Source organism: Aquila chrysaetos, chromosome 22, assembly GCF_900496995.4.
Source record: "Aquila chrysaetos chrysaetos chromosome 22, bAquChr1.4, whole genome shotgun sequence".
NCBI lineage: Eukaryota > Metazoa > Chordata > Aves > Accipitriformes > Accipitridae > Aquila > Aquila chrysaetos.
This window is the reverse complement of record NC_044025.1, coordinates 5141902-5165536: the sequence shown is the minus strand read 5'-3', so window position 1 is coordinate 5165536 and position 23635 is coordinate 5141902. Positions and strand designations below refer to the sequence as shown.

General features: G+C 39.8%; 1 protein-coding gene across 1 annotated transcript in view; it reads right to left on the bottom strand.

Annotated features, from left to right (window-relative positions):
* Positions 1-23635, bottom strand: part of SLIT3 (slit guidance ligand 3) — a 536791-nt gene that overhangs the window by 55935 nt on the left and 457221 nt on the right. Inside the window, 2 exon segments of the mRNA XM_029998071.2 lie at positions 174-313; positions 7075-7172. Of these exon segments, the coding sequence (XP_029853931.1) occupies positions 174-313; positions 7075-7172 (238 nt within the window).

The window sequence follows — 23635 nt, the reverse complement described above, 5'->3', positions numbered from 1 at the left end:
ATATTGGTAGAACTAACATCTCTCTAGTAAGACATCCAGGTTGCTTTAAAATGGGACTAGATTCTTGGTTAATTACACTCACGGACAAAGTAAACATGTATTTGGACCCTTCCCTTCGGGCACTGAAGGGACTCTTCATGGATTCCTGTCCTTCGGTTGTGGCCCTTTCTTACCTGTGTAATTAGGAGGGCAGAGACAGACATAGTTGTTGATCCCATCCACACATGTAGAGTTATTCTCGCAGTCATTATCTTCACAGTCATCTGGGTTTATTTCACACCTCTCCCCCTCATACCCAAGGAGACAAGAACAGCTTTGGAGAAAGAAAAAAAATTAATAAAAGTTAGCATGGATCTGAAGGGGCAGGAGGTTTGATGTACAAAACTGAAATTAAAACATATAAAAGTGAGTTTCTGGAGCCAAATTCACTGCTGCTGTGAAGTACAGAGTACTTTAACCCTATGTGTTTGGTGAAGGATGCAGTCTGATGGTTCGTGGGGTCATGTAATTATTTACACGAGACATAAAAGCATCAGCAGGAGACAGCCTCTCTCACGCTTCCCTTTGCTTTCTTTGTTGATAACCCTAGCCCTGTATTGAAGCAAGCAACTCCAGGGGAGGAGAGTAAACACTCATCACAATATTCAAACCCTTGGCTTCTCTGTTAATGATTTTGTGAGTATGTGGACACTTGCCTAGTGAGGGCTGCACAATTACAGGGCAACTTGGCAGCTTTTAGATAGCTCGATCTCTTTAAAGAGGAACGGCTTGAATTGAGTTTACAGACATGAACATTTTCTTCTCATTACCACTTTGTCACTTGTCCAAACAAGAAATGTTTGGGAATGATTGCTTTTACAAGTGCAGTAAGGTTTCAGTGCTTCTGCAGCTCCTCCAACATCTATTTGTAGAAGAGCTGATGATGTCTAGATAATTCAACTAAAACACAAACAAACAATGGCAGAGCTAGTAATGGTTCTGTGAGGATGTGGACACTATTGAAGAATAATTGCACTAAATATTTTATCTCACAACACTGTGATGTATGGTCCCTAGAGGGAGTGTGAGAAACTAAGCGGTTGAAGAATGACTTTAATATTTTTTTCAATCTCTGTTTCCTCTCCAGATCTAGAAGTTATGGTTGCTAACAGAACCTTTATATTTTAAACTAGCTGTAAGCGATGAAGAGGTGGAGACCACAGTTTCCTAAAAGAGAGTCTAAAAACATGTGTTAAGCACTCCAGTCATTTCAGTGGCTTCTAAGAAGCCAGCAATGATATTTGAAGAGTCAGTTTTGAAGTGTCAATATTGCTGTTCACTAGTCACGGAAAGTGTGTGTGGGAAGGGAAGGGTTGTTTCGAGTCCCAGTCCAAACTACACATTCACTCAGCTGTTCATTTCCTTTCCCATGCAAGTTCTGGTGGCAGAAAAGGAACTGAACAAATGTAAAGCACTACTGATTGATGAGAATGAAAAACAGAAAGCACCAGAGCAGTCACACTAATCGCCATCCACAGCTTTCTGAAACCAGGAGAATTTCCAGTGCAGAGATAGCTGCAGGGTACTTTCTTCCAGCTCAGATGGACAAAGTGGACATGGGGTGGTTATCCTGCTTTATATAGGTGTCATGGGGTTGTGGTGGGGAATGCCCCAGAGAAATAGGAGATCATCAGAATCTGTGAAGAAAACTGAAGCACTTTTGGGCTGGTTGCTCTCAGCATGACATTTGCTTGTCTTCCTCCTGTGTGCCACAGGCTGAGCAGAGTGCAGGGACTCCCAAGGGAGGGATGGCACAGAGCGCTGCATCCACCTTTGGTAGGTCCTGTGTTGGACCCTGAGGATAAAGTAAGATTCTTCATGATATGTGCAACCTCAGAAACTAAGGGAATAACAAAGAGGAAGAAAAAAGGGTAGGGACTGTGTCTTGAGCTACCACAACAGTAAGATCTTCTAGATGGGTACAGAACAGGCATATAGGTTACATGCTAACAGTCATCTTCATTCAGTTCTGCAGGGACCATTCACAGGTCATGAGAGTTAGAAAACCTTCACCATGAATAACCAAAACCAAACTGCTCAAATAAATCCAATTTAGGACACAATAAATCAATAAGAAATATTTTATTTTCCTGTCTCAAGCTCATTATTGCTAATAAAATATGTCCTCTTGCTGACCCTGCAATGATCCAGAGGATCACAGGAGGCAGATAAGAAAGAAGAGCTGGCCCACCATCTTTTGTGGCAATGCAAGCGTTGGGGAGGGGGTTAAAGACATCCAATTAAATACAGTGACACATTCATCATGTCTCCCTTCTCAATTACAAAACCCCATTTTCAGGGGTTTATAACTCAGCCATAAAAATATGCTCCAGGCTGCAACTTGGCATCCAAGGTCTCAGTTTGGGAGCACAAATTTTTCTCTCCATTTAAAGAAAAGCAACAAGAGTGGCTTTGTGCTGGTTATTTTTATATGTAACACCATTTTCCTTCCACAAAAGGATTGGGACAGCTTGGATGTATGCAATTAAAAATGACATTATTAAATACTATCACTGTAATGGTTCAACTCAGTAGAGTTACCATTAGTAACAATGCATATGGGATTGTTAACATACAATTGCTCAGTATTAGGACACATTCCATACTGAAGGAAATGTCAGCATAATTAATGACATTTGGCTACTGGTCCCTATGTATTATAGGGAGTCTTTACATTATTGCTTACGTATGACACTTTATTTTGATTTGCATTCAAATGTGCCAAATATGAGGACTGAAATTAAAAGATAAAACATACAATTTGGGACCTGGATTGAACCATATGTTGAAAAAGTTGCATCTTGGGACTGTTTGTATGTATTTTCCCAGAAAAAGCTTAGAAGAAAAATGAAGTTTGCAGAGTGACTGGAAGGTCATCAAACTTGGGTTCCAGCTGACTGAGAGAGAAAATTAATTCCAGAGACAACGATGAAAACTTTGTACTGACTAAATAGTGAAGCAGTGTGAGACAGCATTTCATTTGGACCTCGGAAACAATGGGGCCATGCAGGAAAGAACTATTTTCTAAGATGCTGTGATCAGAAGGGTCCAAATTCCATATTCCTCCAGTTTAGGGATTTTCTGTTAGTGTTGTGTTTTCCTAAAAATAAAGAACTAAATAAAAGCCCATTATTGTCATGAAGACGCAAGGGAACACAGAGCTTAATGACAACATTTTGGGGGTAAACTTTTGGAGCTGAAGAATACTAACAATTTTGTAAGTTTACTATATTCAATTTTTTTTTCATAAACTGTAATGAAGCAGTTTAGCATCTGTTTATTAAAATAGGCATACATACAGAGTATCACATTTCAAAAAAATCAACTTTTTAATAGAGATAGTAAATTCTTTCACTAATATTACAGTTTCTTGGTAAAGGAGCTTTTTACATCTACATCCCAATGGAGTAGCCTGTAAATCTGGAAGTACAGTGTTTTTCCTTGAGCTAGGCAGAATTAACACTAGGGAGTTAATCAGTTCCAGGATTTTACAGTTATGAGGAAACTTAAAGTTTGTGGAAAATGCTAAAGAAAATGCTCTGGAAAATGGAGGAGGTTTTATATGGAGAAAAGTTAAAATAATCCAGAGACCTTGTTTCCCAACACTGTAGGTTACCAATGATCAGCTGGTTGCCTGTGGCTAACTGAAGCAGAGCTGACAGCTCTGACTCCTTTGTCAAAGTCTCACTTACAGGCACGCTAAATGACCAGGACATGTCTGATTGACCATCTTTTATCAGTCTCAATAAGCACCTTTTTTTTGGCAACCCTTTGTCAAAGAAGACATAGATTAGATTAGGTTAGATTAGAATGAGCAATTCAAAGGGAGGAAGAACTTCATGTTTCTAATCCCCTGAGCCACACAATGTCACTTGACTATTCTTTAATACAGAAGTCGGCCCTACCTGAAAAAGCAGAATGTGAAAATTACTCGGAATTGAAAAAGTGCAAGAATAAAAGATGCCAAGAAGGACTGAAGAACTCCGGCTGAACCTTTGCCCTTCAGCTGCCCCACCAGGACCTGCTATTACAACAAGTCTGAGCATCTCAGTCCCCTGCTGCTGCGAGCCCTTGTGGGTACCAGGCACAGTGGGCGAGTCAGGCTGGAATCTCAGTCATAACTATGAATTTCCTGTCTTTGCCTGGGGAACATCACCACCTTGGCATTATTTAAAAGGTAATTTTCTTGTCTAAGGCTACAGAAACTTGAGAGTTAAACTGCTTGGCATTTCATAGGGAGAGAGCTTTGGCTTAAGTTTCCTTTTTACAAGAGTAAAGATTTGACAAGTTTGGCAGCAGAGCTTGTGTATGAATATATTTCCCTAGGGAAGAGAATATACAGAAGATATAATTTCTTTTACAGGCCACACAACAGAAAAATCCAAGGAGGCCTCTCATGAAAATGTTTTTGACATCCGCTTCCTCAGAGCATATAATCTAAGGCAACGTTTTCCCATCTTGATGAACACAATTTATATGCACATAACTCTGACTGCTGCCATCCACTGGAGAGGAGATTTCCCACCAAAAAAACCCAACCCAACCAACCAAATTCAATCTCAAAATGTTTCTTTATCTTCCCCATCACTGAATGTTCCATCCCCACACCATATTTGTCTACGACATGGTAAAGCTCTACACTCCTCTTCTCCAGAGTAGCTGGGGCTATGGACCGACTGAATTAAAAACATGGAGAGAAAATAGAGCAATGTATAAGCTGAACATTCAATTTTATGAAGCAAGTTTTTGACGAGATATGGTTTTATGTGTCTTTTATTAGATCAACTGAAACTGTATAAATAACTATAAAAGCAGAAACCGTCCCTAAAAAGCCTCAAATGTGGTTAATCAACAAAACCACCCCTGCAATTTTATAAAGGATCTCAGAAATGACTTTCATTTGGAACTGAAGCAAAGCCTCTGAAATTGTAAAATTCTTCATGAGAAAAATTCAGAAGTAGTTTTCATTTCAGGTCATTCAAAACTTTTTACTTTCTACCATAGAACAAAACAAAAATGCTAAAGAAAAACCTGATCCAAAATATAAGCTGAAGCCTTTCATTCTAGTATTATGGATATTATAAAATGTTTTACTAGCACATTTTTAGCATCAGCTAGATTTTCGAAAAATGAGTACTGAGTGACAGAAAACAGATCATCTAATATGGTACAATTTTGCTTTGGCACAGGCTGGAAAAAGCTATCTAAACAGTATCACATGAGGGCGACCAGAAGGGAACCAAACCAAAGACCACCAGACCTTTATTTCTCTCAAGCAGAAACTGAACCTGAACTTTTACTCCAAAAATTGCCGGGCCTGCTAAAACCTGGATCAAGAGGAGGTATATCAGATCAGAGCAGTGGTTTCACCAAAATCTAGGGGGTCTGTCAAGCAGCACGACCATTTGCACATGCTATGATCTGCAGAGCCGCCTCATCCTCTCCCACCACCATGCACCAGTATGACCCTACAGATGCATCTCTACCCAGGAGATGCGCTTTCCGCCCTGCTCAGGGCCTTGTCACAGGTGCTCAAGCTGACATCTAAACTGACCCTCATGGAGATGTGGCCATGTGTTCTACTCCTCTTCTCCCATGTTGGAAAGCCTCAGGCTGTTCTTTGTACAGTGTCCCTTCATCCCCATCAACCTGCACTTTACCATTATAATGTCATCAGTGTCCTGTGTCCAGCATGTGCTGGATCTGTTCCTGTAAGGGGGGAATTCTTGAAGGTGGGCAGGCACAGAGACACAGAGAAGCTCTGGGGCATTTCTTCTGTGTTCTGCTTCCCCATTCATCCCACCCACAGGGCAAAATGGAAGCATTTCTGTGCCTCATTGCCACATGAGGGATTTGGGGAGTCAAAAAGAAGCCACAATACTTTTCTGGAAATATAAAAGGCATCCTACCATTGGTAGGGGAACAGGAGGGGGGTGCTAACTCCCCACTGCACCTAAAGTCCTGCCAGTCACCCAGACTTTTACCTGGCCCTTTCTATTTTGAAAAAAAATCCTATTTTCTGACATAAGATGATATGGATTTGCTGACTTAGTTAACAAAGAGTTAACCTCAGCTGGAACAGTCTTAATCACATCGGAAACCAAACTGGAATCAAACTGAAAAAATGTACTGGTTTGACTCCCTGCTCACACCACTTATAAACCTTGCAATTCTGTGTCTCCCTCCAGCTGTCACTGATAGGAAGCTATATATAGAAGACAAAGCAGCAGCTTCAGTAATGTATAAAAGCTTTTAGAAGCGAGGGTTTCATATATGCAATTGAAACAACAGCACGGTGTACTTTTGTACATATTTTGTGCAAGAAATAGCACGAACACTGAGGACCAAATCTATGAAAATTTCAGCAACTTGTTTCTAAAAAAAAAAAAAAAAAATACTATCAACTTTAATGACAACTAGTGGCCAAAGCCTCAAACTTGTATTTTCTTAGCTGTAAAGTAGTGCCTGTAGCAGCACAAATCTCCCACCTACCTCATGAAAATTTCTGGACTTCTCTTGGTGTATCCCCACCTATGCTACATCTTTCTTATATGGCAGAACTGAATTCGTAATGTCCAGCTGTAAAGGTTACTCTTTTGCAGGCACAGTGCTCAAGATGTGGCAATCTCTCCATGTTTTTTAACTGTTTCTTTAAAGCGTGCTTGTCTACAAGATTCTTCAGTATGAAAATATTTTGCATCTGGTTGTCAAGCAACAGATGCTTACTTTACAAATACAAAAAAGGTATATGTGAGTTTGAAATGCCCCAAGGAAAATTAGCATACAGATAACACAATGCATATCAGGGAGACCGCTCAAAATAGCCCTTAAGAGTATATTCCATTATGAGAAAATAAGGAGGCCTGTTTCAGAGGAAACAATGTCACACCAATGAAACCAGATTAATTATTTTGCATGGCAAATAGATGTGTCACATGCAGCAGCTTTTATAAAGTAGCCATTATAGTTCATTAATGCAAGATAGAAACACATTTAATTTTATCATCTCATTTTCTATGAACTTTGTGTTATTACCTGAATCCATCTTTATTTGCCTCGGTGAGGTGGCAGGTCCCTCCATTCTGACACGGATTTTGAATGCAAGAATTAATGGGCACACTGCAGTCTCGACCCTATTTGGGAAAATTCAAAAGAAACAAGGTTAGTAAGACTCATGCCATCTGAATCGATGTCTCTTGCTCCCCCACCCTACATGTGGCACCATTTACAGGAGGCCTGTGGTCTTCAGACCCATCACATCACCTAATGTTCTTTATTGATGGTCAGATATATTCATCACTTAAGTAAGAATTTTGGCAGGGCAACTGTTCTGACCAACAGGACTGGCGGGTATCTTGGTATCATTTCAGTTTCAAGATTTTAGTTAACTCTTCATTTGACTGTTTTAAGGAAACAGCTGGTTTCATCATTACTCTAATCCACTTTAATCTCTAATGTTAGTTACAATGAAAAGAATTAATCATGGCCAAAGGTAAGCAGAAGGCCACACACACAGTCAGCACAAGACCACATAGAGTTGGTACTCATTCAACTGCATTTACCAAGTGCTCAGTTAAACACTGCAACAGTACACCATACTCATTACTACGCGTTGTCAAAACCTAAAGGGGAAAATTCATTTTTATCGAGGGAGCTGAGTTTGAATTTCAGTACAGAACACACTGAATCCTGTTTGAGACATCACCGTTGAATCAGTTCCCTTCTTAAAGATTGCCTTTAAATATACATCAGTTACAACTGAACTTCACTACCTTGAACAACCTCCACTGTTACCAACTGACTTTTTATTGGCTCTTCAAGGCATAGACGTATTTCTCTGATCATCATATCCTGCTGATTAGAACAAGCTATTTGTAAAATGGGCAAATACATTAAAGAGTTTGGTCTTGCTTTTCAGTTACTCACACAGTGGGGTGGAATAAAGACACCTGAAAGCCTCAATACTCAAAGGATCTGTGCAACCATAAGAAGTTCAAGAGATCGCTCTACTCTTCCTACTGAAGATCCCGTTAGCAGTGGCCCTCTGCCAGCTCATCTACCGGAAAGCTGATACACGACTGCAATCAAGATGAGAAAAATATCTCAGGAGATACATTAATTCAGTCAAGGTTGCTGGGGTTTTTTTTTGCCTTGGTTTAAAAACCATTATTTACATTGCACTTTAGAGGAATAACAATGGTATATCCATTTGTAAGTTTCTAAACAAAGAGAGCAGATGTCAGCCGGTGACATCAGTAGTGACAGCTGTAACTTTTGTGTATTAGTACTCAACACTAGCCTACCACTGCCAACTTCCCTTGCTGACAACACTCATCAGAAGTCATTCCTTTCTCCACTGAATTTGCAACAGCTTCCAACCCTTTTCAGACTTCACATACCTGGTATGATGTACTGGAGTGAGGGACACTCAGATAGTTTCTATCGTCTCATGTTTTTATGATGGCCATGTTGTCAAAATGAAGCATCTTGATGCTTCAGCCATGTACTGCACATGAGAGCATCAACTGTTAGTTGTTCTTCCACCTAGCTTTGAGACTTTGTTTGTTGTTGTATCTTAAGATATACTATTACATTAGAATTAAGAATGGACTTTGAGAAGCCTGACACAGTACTTGGCAGATACCTGCCAATGATTTGCTTGCCTCGGGACGAATACAGTGGGGTTAGAAGAGGCATAGAAAAGGACTACCAAAATGTTCAAGGAGATGAGCAACTATTTTAGAAGAAGACAATACAAAGCCTAGAAGTCTTTAGTCTGGAGAAAAGAAAACTGATGGGGGTGGCCTGACTGAGGTTTACAAACTCATGGAGGTGATGAATGCAGAATTTGTCACACACTAAATTCCTCAGCGGTAGAGGAACACTTAACTGACGTTAGAAGATGAGCTTAATACAGATAAAAGAAAATACTTCTTCCAAAGTATGAGCTTCTGGGATGTTTTTGCCACAGGAGGTTGTGAGACACTGGTGAGGCCGCCCCTCGAGTCCTGTGTTCAGTTTTGGGCCTCTCACTACAGGAAAGACATTGAGGTGCTGGAGCGTGTCCAGAGAAGGGCAACCGAGCTGGTGAGGGGCCTGGAACACAAGTCTTGTGAGGAGCGGCTGAGGAAACGGGGGTTGTTTAGTCTGGAGAAGAGGAGGCTGAGGGGAGACCTCATCGCTCTCTACAACTGCCTGAATGGGGGTTGTAGCGAGGTGGGTTGCTGGTCTCTTCTGTCAGGTGGCTGGAGACAGGATGAGAGGAAATGGCCTCAAGTTGTGGCATCGTTGATGGTTGGACTCGATGATCTTGAAGGTCTTTTCCAACCTAAATGATTCTATGATTCTATGAAGTCAGATAGTATAAAAGTCATTAGAGAGATTAACGTACAATAGATCCAAACCAGATATGAAAGGCAATAGGCAGACATCAGCATCCCTAGTTGGATGCTGGTGGGCACTGGGAGAACTGGAGGAGTGGTGGCAGGCTTGTGTACTCTTCTCAAACAGTAAAGATTTGCTGCTGCCACCCTGAGAGACAGAATGCTGCAGTAAATGCACTACAGACCCATTATGGCATTTCTCATGTTCTTATATCAAAGTTGTTTGAAAGGCTTATTTAGCTCTCAACAAGGAAAACATTCCCTACCTTTTTTTCAAAAGAACCTATCTGCTCCCTGAATCAAGACTACATGGTTTTGTGCATTATAAAGGAACAGATTTCTCAGGAGAACCACACCAGGATGGGTTTGATCAGTTTGTCTCTGGCTGCATATCTGCTTGGGAAATCTCACTCTTGAGTGAAGAACAAATAGGCTAGTCACATCTTTCTAACCCTTTTTCATCATTGCCCACCTCTCTCTTACATCCTACATTGATCAGAAGTTTATGCACAGCTCATGACTGGTGTGCCCATTTCCAGCAATGTGCCCAGCCTGGAGGTGACAAGCCAGCAGGACAAGGACTGTGCTGGTTCTGTGACAGCTCAAGCTCCATTCATGCTTTAAGTACTGCATAAATAATAGTAGCAATCTTAATCTGTCTCTGGAGTGCTTATCCTGAAATTGGTGCAGTCTCAATTAAGCCTAATGAAGGCATTAAAAAACCCAAACCAATTTATAAGTGTGAACTTTTCTACAGAGTTCGTTTGCTCTTGTCTGTCCATTCACGGTGCTAGGCTCTCCCATTCACATGTCATACAGTTCAGTCCTCCAAATACTACTGAAATCTTCAGCATTTTTTCAGGTAGGACATACTGCCATTGTGCTGTGAGAAGAACGAGACACACAGTAATTATACTTTTGTCCAACACCACAGAGGAGCTTTGTTACAAAAATGGGAGACAAAGCTGTATTTCTTGAGGCTCTGTCCCCAGCGTTCCCCAGAGAAAGGAGAAGCAGCTTTGCATTTTAAAATTTGTGCAAAAACAAGGGAACAGGGACATCCATTTCCTTGGTTGAATCAGGAGAGAAATATTTCCAAAGAACAACAGGAAGACCTGGCCAACCCCCTGCCTCTCTGTGAGTTCATTCCCCCAAGACAGCAGTGCAGGCAGCATGCGAAGACCTCACCCAAGACCTGGCAGAGAGGGTTTCTGCTTCATCCTGCTGCATTTGCCAAACAGCCTGTCCTTCTCCATTTGAAATCCTGAGCCCTCAAATGTCTCAGGGAAGAACTGGGAAAGCGCCGAGGGAAGCTCATGCAGGTTTTATTTTGGCACCATGTGGTCTGCAGCGCTTCACGGATGCGAGCCATGCAGCATTAACACTAATCCGCTGCCACCCTTCTGCAACGTTGCCTGTGCTTTGTCCATCTGTGTTGTGAATGCCGTGTGTTTACCACATTATCCTAGTGAAGCTGGAAGATGCCATTTTTTATATTTCTAAGATCACAAATACTTTTCCTGTGTCCCTGAAGAATGGACTATTTTATAGATAGTTCACTAATGTCAGTTACTTCTGTTTCACATGAACTCTTCATCCCTGTATCACTAAAATACTAAACCTTTTGCAGCTAAGCACAGCGAGAAGTAAAGCAGAAACCACAGCATCTGTTTTTCTGAAGGTTTTCGTCACAGTTGAACACCGTGTAAAACAGTCCCATCACTTCTACAGTAATTACTCAGATTATTTTAGATGTTCTTGTAAAAATTTAATAAAGATAAATGTTAAAATGAGAGCAAGGCATTTTCAGTCTCTCTCATTGGCACATGAAATTTCTCATGACTTAGACTCAGCTCTCATTTCCGTACTGAACATGGCTGACTTATTGGCTTCTTGGGCCTCAGGCACCATGGAAACCGCTTAGTATGTGCTGCTGAATCAGACTTAATTACAACACTAAGTTGCTATGTGGCTTTAGGAAAATTAGAGTCTCTCTGACTCAGTTTACTCATTGTAATAAATGGGCAAACAGCACTTAATCCTTCTCTGAGGATTATCTTCTCTGAGTTGACTTTATCAATAGCACATTGAGAGCCCACAAAACAAGTACAATTTCTCTAACACAGAAGACTATGAAAAACAAAGAATTCTGAAAGGAGGGAAGCTGCAGGAAATATTGGTACTAATAAATCTACAGCAAAGCAAGGCCATTTTATTTCTGTATAAGACTGTCACTACCCAGAAGAGCCTAAAGACATTCTAGAAACATCTTTCAAATGAATAATGCAATTCTCTAGTCTCAATTTACAGTAAGACTGTTCTTACTGGAAAAAATGGAATTGCTGTCAAGCATCACTAAAATTAATTTATCTGTGAATTGGGGAAAAACTCTTTGAATTACATTCCCTGGAAAGAACTATTGTTACAAAGGAGAATATTGTATATTTGCTTCAAGACTAAAGAGCCTTTTAATGAAGTCTGAATCAGAAAAAGCGGTGCAGACTTTGTTTCAAGGATGGGCAAGAAGATATGACTCTCTCAGCAATTCACAGAAAGAGGATGAAGGTCCCTCTGTGTGTAATATTTTATTTCTAGAGCTTTTTTAAGCTGCAATAAATTTTTGTCTAGTCTGATAGGAAAGCATCAGATCCAAAACATGTTTGTGTAATTTCTCTCATTTTCTGTAGAAGAGGAAAGGATTAGGTGTTGAAACATAAAATTTCTGCAACTAATCAGAAGACATATATGTTCAGAGTCCAGCTGCCTTTTTAAATCTGAAGTACCTCAGCTGGTCCAGATTTTATCTTGGCTGCTCCAGCTCCATATTTCAGTGAATGAGAACAGAAACTATCCACCATACTTAGAAAGTGTCAGTTCTTCATTTCATACTCAACAGTAATTAACTGTATTGGGCATTAGTGTATATACAAGCTGTTCCTCAGTACTGCTGTGCCAAATTCTAGCCTTTACAAGTATCCAATGCTGGAAAACATTACATCATGATTAGTAAAACACCCAAGAACAAGTAGCAAAAACTAATAAGGACCTCAGCAGGAAGAACAAAAGATAATACAACAAAAAAAGCACTCACTTGCTTTGACACCGTTTCAACCACTGCAATTTTTTTTTTTTTAATTAATTTTCACAAATTAGTATTGGCTATGGAGACTGAAAGCTTCATTCAAGATCGCATGGCTGAGATTTGACCTCTGTCCATTTTAGTGTGATCCTTCACCCGTTTCTAACAGCAGCGGGCACAGATAAGAGCTGGCAGCATGGAGCTTGCCACAGGCACAAGGTAAAAACCTCTTGGTGTATAAAACCATCATTGCTGACTGCAGTAGAAACAGGATCCGGCCAGTGATGAAGACACCTGCAGACAGGCAGAAGTCTATCCAACTTCAATGGTTTGTGAATAGGGAGACCTCTGTTCAGCTAATTACAGCCTTGTTCAACGACTAGAATGTTTTAAAGTATGCTGGAAAATGAACTATACAAAAGGAATACCAAAGTTTATTCGAGTTGTTAACAATAAACAACATGTTCATAATAAATTTTATTTAGATGGTATATGTAGAGAACAGATGGTAGCGTTCATGTGTTTAGTAAAAATACTAGACGAAGACAAATATAGTTGATAGAGACTTTAAATTAAGAACTAGGAAGTTTTCATAACTTAATTATCAAGTTCTAAATACAGCTAAAACTTTTAGGGAAAACAGACAAAATTATCAGCTACAAAGATACTGTACTGCAAACCTAGTCCTTTACATTGCTAATAGTGGAAGTAATGCATCCACATCCAACTCTGTCTCACAAACATTAATGCACTTGCCTCACAGGTGTCCTGGTCAGAAGTTAATAAGCAATCACTACATCAAGGGAAAAGGCTAACTAAATCTTCCAGTTCATGATAGGCTTGAAGGAAAATTCACAGAAAGAGAAACTGAGAAGTGCACTGTGTTTTATGAGTGTGTTCGGGAATGTTATTCAAACTTACAAGTATCTGCCAGCTTTAAATTTTTAACCTCCTAATGTTGTGAAATTAAGAAAAAATGGACACTTACAGCCACTGTGTGTAGCTTTGCTCTGCTTCCACACAGCTTGGGAAGTATTTTATGAAACACAGTTTTCTGAACAATTCTGACGTATGCTGATTGCTTGTGTGTAAAAACTACATCTGCATGTGCCACTGGGACTCGTTCATGTATTCAGACCTGCAAAGGTCTAATACAGTGAAGGGCTAAATGTGGTGTGTAAACAAGTCATGATTTCTGATGCTTCATATAAAAGAATGAGATGAGATGGGATGAGAGGAGAGGAGAGGAGGAAAAAACATCCAGAAAAAATAGAAAACACAGACACTCAGCACAGTCTGAACTCTTGAAGGGATTTTTTACTTGAGTTTTTCTTCTTTCCTGCTTAGTAAAGTGAGAACTCCAATCAAAAGTTTTCCTGAAGTTATGGCATACAGCTATCCGATAAGGTATGAACTGATGCTACAGTCTTTTACTTAGTGGCCTCTTTACCAGTGTCTTCGTTCATCATTTGAAACCTTTACCCCTCTGGTTATAAATAGTCAAAATAGGAGAGTAAATTGAACTATTCCCAGGCCAGGAAGGGAAAGAGATGTCTCATGAACAATGTTTTATCACATAAACCTCAATTCCACTAGAAAATTAAGCTAGGAAATAAGAATGAGGTATTCAGCAGTTTCCCTGGAATAAATATATTTAGCAGCCATAAATACAAGGGAGAAACAAGAAGAATTTTGCATAATTGACCAAGGAAACACTATGCCATGAATTCAGCTACACAGCCAACACACCCAGTTACAAGTTTGGTAGGAAAAATTCTCTCAAGTTCTATGCAGGATTGTGTATTTCAGAGCCTTTCATTGCAAAGAAAACCACTATTTGCTATAAAGAGATCATGAAAAGGAAAAGTTTTACATGTACTGCAAATCTTAAAGCAAGTTATGAAAGTTAGCATGCCATCTTATGCTAATTGCAGCATGAAGGACTTGATGAACACCTCCGCGATCGCTACAAACATAGCGACTCAGCTTTGTGAAGGGAATACTTACTTATCAAATAATTAAAGATGCTGCAAACTGGGTGAAGAACGAAACTAGCTTTAAAATATAAAATTAATCTAAATTCTTTTGCAGGAAGGGCTAAAAAATACAGCGTTGGGAATGACTCTGTTATTTTACCAACAGAACCATTTGAAACTGATTTCCTAATTGACTGCACTGATATTAAGATATATGTAGCCCGCTTACACACTGATATCTATATACAGTAGTCTGAAGCTCTTCAGCAGATCCAGGTGATACTGTTTCCTTGTTTATGCTCTTTCTGGCCATGGACATAATGGCTAAGCCTCAATCTGGAAAAGATGTAGATGACGCTCATTGGCAAGGTCAAACAACTACAAGAGCTGGCAGGGTGTATGTTAGATCCATCTGCTTAGGCATATATACAAATTATTTGGCAAGGCATGGATGATATCACAGTAATTTTGGATCAGATTGCTTTTAGATTGCCAGGTGGAAGTCGAAAGATTTTGATCATCTGTTGTTCACAAAAATGCTGTGACTCCTCCTTCTGAATGCAGACCTTGCTACAGACATCCATGCCTTGGATGCCTCTAGGTTAGGGTACTCACAGTGGTGATGAATTAACTATTTCTCTTTAGTCATCTGTCCCAATGGGGTAACAAAAATGTACTTTCTGAGGATTGCTGTTTACAAGCCAATTAATTTAACATGAAAAAGTAATTAATTTCATCCATTTCTAGTTTTGAAAAAAGTTTTAAAATAAATTTGAATTTACCTAGACAATTCTGATTTCTTTTTTTAGGTCAATATCGTTGTTTATACAGCTATACTTACATCGACAAAACAATAAAAAAAAAGTTGCCCGCTGCTCACAAGCATCATGAGAAATACTATTTGCTAAATGGCATAGAAGCTAGATTATGAAAAGATACATTGATATTGTTTTTGTTGCTGCCCTCCACTGCCATTTGTCTGATTTAACTCCCTCTGAAAACTTTCACAGTGTTAGTGTCTGAAGTAAAAATACAGATAATAGTTATTTATACTTCATCATCTTCAGCACTGTATAGTTATCTTCTATGCCAGTCTAGCTTCATTTGGCACCTGATTAAACAATAATTGGGCATGGCAGCAGCACTTCTTAGTGACTTCCTTGTCCTTGTTAATAAATCACAATTGTCAATTTATACCAAATTAGGCGAACTCTGCTCTCTTAAGCCTCATTTTATTTAAATCAGAAAGATTTATGATCCTCCAGTGTATAATACACCTTCCATTACCTCTGTAGCTAGTAATCAAGAATATGCCCGTCAAAGTCAAAGTGTAAGGATTCATCATATTATTTTTTAAAAACTCTGGTTCTTCTCCCACAAGTATGAAATTTAATTCTCAGTGGACATCTGAGGTTTATTTTGCAATTATATTCATTACCACGTAAATCCTGATTGTCCTTCTAAACCTCTCCTTACATAAGCACTTTGGGTTTCAATGGTCTTTTGGGCTTTTAATCAATGACAGAAGATATGTCATTAATCCATCACGGAGTCAATTCACGTAGCACATATCTGAACTGAGTCCAGAGGTGCCAAACTGGATGGGGCAGGTGTTCTAGAGCTTCCAAGGTTACCTGATCAACTGGCTGATACAGATCACTGTGTGAATATTTTGGGAGATGTAGAAGAAAATTAGGGACACTGAAAATAGTTGATTTTGCCCAGGGTTGCCTCTGTACATAAAATCCAACCCCAAATATTTGATGTGAAAATTGAATAAAATTGAATATTTTATATGTAGTCTCTAATTCAACCAATATTCATGAATGAGAATAATGTTTTCAGTACCTTCAAAACACTTAAGGGACTATTTATTTTAAAATACATGTTGCAGTGACAACAAAACTTTCCCTCTCAGGCTATCAAAAGCCAGTGCCTCCTCCTTAATGTGAAAACTGTAGAGAAAGTTCTAAAGACTGGGTATTTGTATAGAAAACACAATTCTTCTTATTAATAAGAAATAAAAGAAATATAACTGCTGTATTTTAAACTTACTGCTCAAGGCAATTAACCTATGCCTAACACTTAAGCTATTGAACGCAGTCTGCACGAGACGGGAGGGACAAACTATATGCAGGAACCCAGCGAAACCTAACGTGAGGCAGGGCTTATGCGATTAAAAAGTCCCTCCAAAGAACTCATTAGATTTCTTAAATAAAGAGAGCGAAAGATGCTGGAAGAGTCACAGTCCCTTTGAAGAAACTTTTCCTGGTGTATCCATGTCTATTAAGAATGCAGGCTTTCGATTTGGAACAGCTCTGTACTGATAAAAGGTCTCACAGTGAAATACATGTCGTATCAGCAAAAACGCCAGTATAATCTGTTTTGCTTGTGGAAGCTCTGTAACACTTCCCCTACAAGAGCTGCCAGTTCAGAGATACCAGCAATCCTTCCTGGCACAAACCAAGACTGCAATTTGATAGGGGGTTGAACTGGGACAGGTAACCCAGGCAGGCAGCAATGTTTTCAGAATCAAACATGCAAATGAATTCTTCAGACTACTAAAGAAATCAAACACGCCCACTACGATAATGAGCAAGAGCACAACATTAATTTCAGAAGCGCTCAGAAGTACGAGGAGGGGACCCGCAGGGGGCCACGGAGACAGGCGTCTGCCCGGCACCTCAGCGTTGGAGCCTGACACTGTCAGCAACGGAGCGCAGAGAGCTTTGGTACAACTTTCCCTGCGGTGTATGTGCACTTACCCCTACGCAGTAATCTACTAATTCTCAAGCTAGTCTGGCATTATATCACTTCTGTTAACAGGCGAGAGTTTACTCGCACATGAGAAAGTTTTCTTTTCAGCTTAGCCTGCTTACAGCAACTTCACCAATTCCATCATCCCCAAAGGAAAGGGGGAAATAAGGCAATTAACCTCCTAGGACAATCTCTGTTCCTGTTCTTGGACAACAAAAGAAACCCAGAAGCCATATCATCAAGTACAGTCAATGCCAAGAAAGCCTCAAGGATAATAGATGACAATCACAAGAAAATGTAACAATAAGGATTTTCAGCTGTGACCAACTACTTCAACTGATTCAATTATGCGGAAATGGTGGGATGTAAAAAATTAAGAGCTGGTTAAACAGAACTTGATTAAGCAGAGTAATAGCAACCAGCAATCACCTGAAAGACAGACAAACCACAGAGGAAGAAAAATTATTATTTAGTGTAATAGGACCAGGCAAACATAAGAACAAGAGCCTGAAATTCAGACTAAATGCCAATAAAAACTTCTTCTTTACCCTGGGAAAAGAAAGATTGGAAGTCTGGTCTCTTAAGGCATTTAGAACTAGACTAGAAAAACAGCAGTAAAAACAAAGTGGGGGGTAATAATTCACATTGACAAAAGAATGAATATGGCGGTGCCCACCTGTGGGTATGGCTTACTATTCACCTTAACCGCTCAGCTCCTTCTCCTGATGCAGCACTGAACAAACACAGCAAATGCCTAAAGCTGCTCAACATCTGCTTCCTAGTTGGCCTAACAAAAATGGAAATACTTCTTCAGAGTTGGCTTTATTGTTAAAAGCCCTCATTAGGGCATGCCACAATACATTACTACGTTTTTTACAGGGCTTGTGGTGGGTGTATGCATGCCTCACTACCTTCAGCCAGCAACTGTGGCGGTAATCCCTCCTTAAGCCTTTCATTTTAATGCTCTTCTAGATGTAAATCTCCATTTTCTTTAGACCTACTATAATAGAAAGGGCAAAAAGAAAGAAACACAAGTCTGACTGACGCATGGTAAATTTTATGGAATAAGCATACACAGGAAAATATTGTGATTTCTGCAGTTTTTTCTGCCCTAGGAGCATTATATGAAATTATAACTACCTACTGCTGACAGTGGTGTTTGCCCTAAAAATCCATACATAAATATAGGTCTACTCATTTTACGTGGCCACCCATTACCTCTCATCCCTAAAGGCTTTCTGCTTTACTAAGAGTGGAAAATTCTTCTTCAACATCCATTAATAAGTATTTTCAGTATGGTTAAAACAAACAAACAAAAAATAAAACACCCCAGATCACATAAACACACGCTCCAGGAAAATTTATTAGAATGAAAGTTCAAGGCAGAACCACCTCACACAAACAGTATTTTGCTGCACTGATTTCTTTATATGAAAACTTGGCATTGAGCTTACATTCCACTGCCTGTCCCCCCGACCCTGACACTGGGAGAGGAAAGAGGCCAAGACAGAGTAACACGTGAAGGCAGAGATGTTTGCTCTCCTGTCTCACATGGAAGAGGGCAGGCTGGTTTAAGAGTTCCTTCCAATTTCTCCTCCTTTTGCAATTCCAGCTCAGGGATTTATTTGTGCACTGAATTATGTATATGGGGACTTATATGCATATGTTAATAGATCCAAAGAAACAAAAGCACGGAGTTACATTTCCAACCAGTATTAGCCTAACAAACTAGGCACGGACTCTCACACAGCTGGCATGCATCAGCAGCCAAACTCTACACTTGGTTACATTCATATAACCCCACCCAAATCAGCGTAACTGTGAAACTGGCCCATTGGAACAAACTTGCACTGTCTCAGCCTTGAGCTGTAAGAGCTGGCCAGAATATCCGTACATGAGCAAACACTACCATATCTACATTTTAGGATCAGTTCTGTGTTGAATACTCCTCAAAACAGCCATTATACTAGGACTCTGACAGATTATTCATGTAACGCTACAGAAGTAGATCTACATGGCGAAGTGCAAATACAGCAAACTCCATTTGCCTGTGCTCCAAGCAAATGCAAGGCCATGTGCGTGAGGCAACGATACAGTCAGTGAAGCACTGAGTCCCTGCCAATGGTATGGGGTCTGTACTGGTATAACCTGCTTATTAGCCCTGTGCTGAGCAGTCACAGCTTCTGCTCAGCTACATCTATCCGCTTAGGTGCTGGCACATTAGTTATATCTCCGTACAGCATGATAGACACAAATCCCACATATCCCACAGACACTCTGCTCTGAGATTCTCAATTTCTAACCCTGTTTCCAGGGACAAAAACCTGGCACGGGGGGCAGGGAGGAGGAAGAGCCAAATTTCTAGTAGAACTTTGGAGCCAGCTTCCTCACTAAATATCATTCTGGCTTCACTATAATGCCTCCCACCACAAGAGTCTGGCTGCAAATAATACTGTCTCTCGAAAGCCCAAGAGCTTTACCCAGGATTTTTCCAATTGTATCTGTCATTCTGGATGACTGGTGAAATTGCTTGAACCCTCAAGATACTGCAGTGCTGCTAGAAAAGTCAGGGCACTGGCTGAACTCAACAGGGAGGTGAATAGAGTTGGATAAAATTTAGAGGAACTCGACCACAGACACACATCAGCATCTGCTGCCTGAAGTGTGGGATACGTGCTGTATTAATTTTACCTATCTTCACTTCCCATTTCAGACAGCTTTTGGTAACAGCAGAACCCAGAGCTGACAAACATCCCGCATCCCAACAGCTCAGGCTCCCATTTATCTGAGCACCCAAAGAGGCTGCGGCGATGCCTAGGCAGGTACTGCATTTCATATTCCAGGTTGGCAATGTTCTTCCATTTTAGATAAAACACAGATTTATTTTAAACGCTCTCTCCCCAGTTCTACAAATAACTCTATTTGGAAAAAAGATAACTGTTCTCCTTCATTTGTTGTTACCTCAGTTTTAAGCAAAAAAGTATGAAAGACACAAAAATCAGCCAAAAAATCCAAAAGGGCATTTTCAGAATACAGAAAGCAAAAAAGTATGAAAGACACAAAAATCAGCCAAAAAATCCAAAAGGGCATTTTCAGAATACAGCAACAACAAAATACGCTTAGTGTTTGTTTCACTCACCTTAGTTTTTACTACAGCTATTCAAGTAAATCCTTTCTCAATGGCTTATTGATTGCAAGTTTGATTATTCTCTTGAATTCTAACATCCATAGACTCGATTTTATAATATCAGTGGGAATACATAAAAGCCACACGCTCTGCAGGATAAATGAATTAGTACGGTACTGTTATCTATTTACCAGCCACCGGCTGCACTCACACACACTTGCGCTGCAGGTGGCCAGCAGCATTTAAAGCAGAAGAAAGCTTCGTTTCTCTACTTGTAATCATACTTCACAATCTAAACCACACATATTTAAATAATCTTTCAAAGAATGTTATGGAGAAGAGAAAAAAAAACCCCCGCTGGATAATTACACCTATGTCTGTGTTTAATATGAAAACACAAGTTTCATAACATTAAGAGACATTTCCTGCCAGCACTGGTGGCACCCTGGAGCTCAGGCTTCTGCAGCCCGCCAGTTGCCGCGGGTGGCACTCTCACACCATCTCCCACCGTCTTTGGGGCTTTGTCCCCAAAGAACAACCACAAAAGCACTGTTTCAACCATGGCTTATCTATAGCAAACACATTCATCACCCATTTTAAGGAAAGAGCTGCAGCAAAGATAGCTATCAGCACATAGCCGCCTCCATTCCTAAGTGAGCAATCTGTATTTCTGTCCTCATCAAATACAACTGCTTGGCCCACTGGCCTCTCAGCTCAGGTGGTCCATGAGTTATCTCACTTTTAAGTTTACTCGAACCCATCATGGGCAGCATTACACGTTGCTAAAAGCCTCATAAGGTATACATTCAAGAGCAAAAACATTTTTGTGATAATGAAAAATAAGAGATTGAGTCATCATCAGTGTGGTAATGAAAAATAAGGCTATAGGCTTTTGCAACTAGAGTTAACTGGTAGAAGTTCCTGATTCTATCAGACACCAGTTTGGCAACTGGTAACTTAGGTGGCTTTCTGCTAGTTGGCTTACTGTTTTTTTTCCCAAAGGCTAGCATGAGCATAGGAACCCCAGAAAGTGGTCTGTAACTGTCCCTTTCCAGGGAAGATTATAAAGTCGTCAGCTTATTTGAATGAGCTTACATTTGAAAAAAGAGTGGGTTTTTCACTTTATTGATGCACTCTTCCACACAGGATTTTTTCAAACCTACATCAAACAAGGAAAAACAAATGCTGAGAGGGCAGATTTAGGACAATTTATCAAGGTCTGGGAAATAGCTTCCAGATGGATAGAGCTGTTTGGTGCTGGCTGGTGAGAAGGAAGCAAGGTATTGTTATTGAATTAGCATGAATCTCTGGTGGAGAACTGCATGGTAGATAGAGTGCTCCTTTCATATGGTTTGCATTTGGACCTGTCATATTTCATTTTTACTCAAAAACCTGTGGTAAAGACACACAGTTCTTTTTGGCTTATTAAATTTCCACCAATTCTCCCTGTACTGTTATCCAGTCAGTATTTTTAAACTCTGCTCTAAGTGCCATGCCTGGGTCTGTTTGCTCTTTGCCATGCTTGGATGACATCTTGGTGCTTACAAGCTCACAAGTGGTTTTAGGTTTTGCCTTCACACACTGAATGTTACCTGAGAAAGTGTGTGAGAGAGGAGAAAAGCTGGATGCTCTGTAAGATGTTTAAACTGAGTCACTTCAAGAGTTTATCAAAACCTTTCTAAGTAAAACAATGCATAATGAGGTCTAACGCACACTAGAAAGTGATTGCTAATATAACTAGAGGATTATTCTTGATTATTCTTGTTAATAAATCCTCCCTTCGTAAACATGTCTTCTAGCCATATAAATACATGTATACTAGTCTATTTGCTAATACAGAAATAATGTAAAAACCAGCCAACCCAACAAACAAAAACCTAAGGGCAAAAAAAAGATATGCTCATAACGAACAAATTTCTGCTTTGAATAACCTTGATACCTGTTCCACGATATATGCCTTATACAGTAAGACATATACAAAGATTTATGTATTCTCCTGCTAGTTTTGAAAGTGTTTAATTTTCAAGTTATCCTAACGGTCACCTAGTCCCTTCTGAAGAATTCAACCTAGTTTATGTTAAACATCAAATTAAAATGACCGTTCTTCTATTAACCTGAGGAGATAAACAGCCACAGTTTCCCTCATTGCAAAGACAAATCAATTGTTACCAAGTAGTTAGTTTTGGTTAAATGAATTTTTGACAATGTGGTCCTAGAAAAGCTGCTGGTTGATGTGCTAATGGGTAGAAGGATTTTTAATGAGAGGAAATTTCCAATTTTTTTTTTCAATTATTTAGGAGAATTGTTATTACACTTGAGTACTAGGCGTGGGGGCACTGTGGTGAAATAGAAGAAATGAGCTTTACATCTTCCCTTTTACAATGTTTCAGGGATCTACCACCATTACTCTGTCACCACCTGGGATGTATCCTAGGCAAACAGAGAAGGGAAATGGTGATATCAGAACCAACTAATTCCTAAATCTTACCTGAAATGTAAGACATGGATACTTGTGCTTACTTCCCACACGTATGTCTGGTTTTGCCCTTCTTTTTTTTCCCTATAGTTCTTATTACTCTGTGTTTTATGAGCATCTGCTTCAACTGACCAAGACTCTGTAAGAAATATCCAATGAGGCAAATAAAATCACAGTCTACAGGATACAACCTACTTCTTTGGCTGTAACATCCGATCCCCCCCAGGCTGTGAACAGATCATATGCCTCACTTATCACTTAAACTTAATCCTTCAGCTACTGACTACTGAGCTAGGATTCCAGTTATATCAACTCCGAAACAAAGTCTTGGTAGCTTTAAGCTCTCATGATGCAGTGTTAACAATGGGAGTTATACATCACTACCGAAGAAACTGCATTGCTCAATGACATGATTTTCCGATTTTCAAAGGTGTTATCAAGAAACTGACACTGCATGCTCACAATGCTTGGCTTCTACAGGATTCCACATTTGCAGATCCCTCTATGGACATTAGGGCTCAGAAGGCAGAGACAGCTGAGCTAGTGGTTGTGTCTGATCAGTTATCACCTTTCTGCTAATCAGTCTGTGTAAGATGGATGTAAACTAGCAGGTATCAACATTCTGTCACTGTGGACTAAACTGGCCCTTAATTCTCATCTGAATTGCCTCCTCTTTGGCCTGGCAGTCTATGAAATGGTTATCATGTTGCTGGCAAAAGAAAAGAAATGAAAAGGAAGATAAAAGCAACTTGCCATTTCATATGGATGTCTACATCAGAGCATCCGAGAATGCCCAAG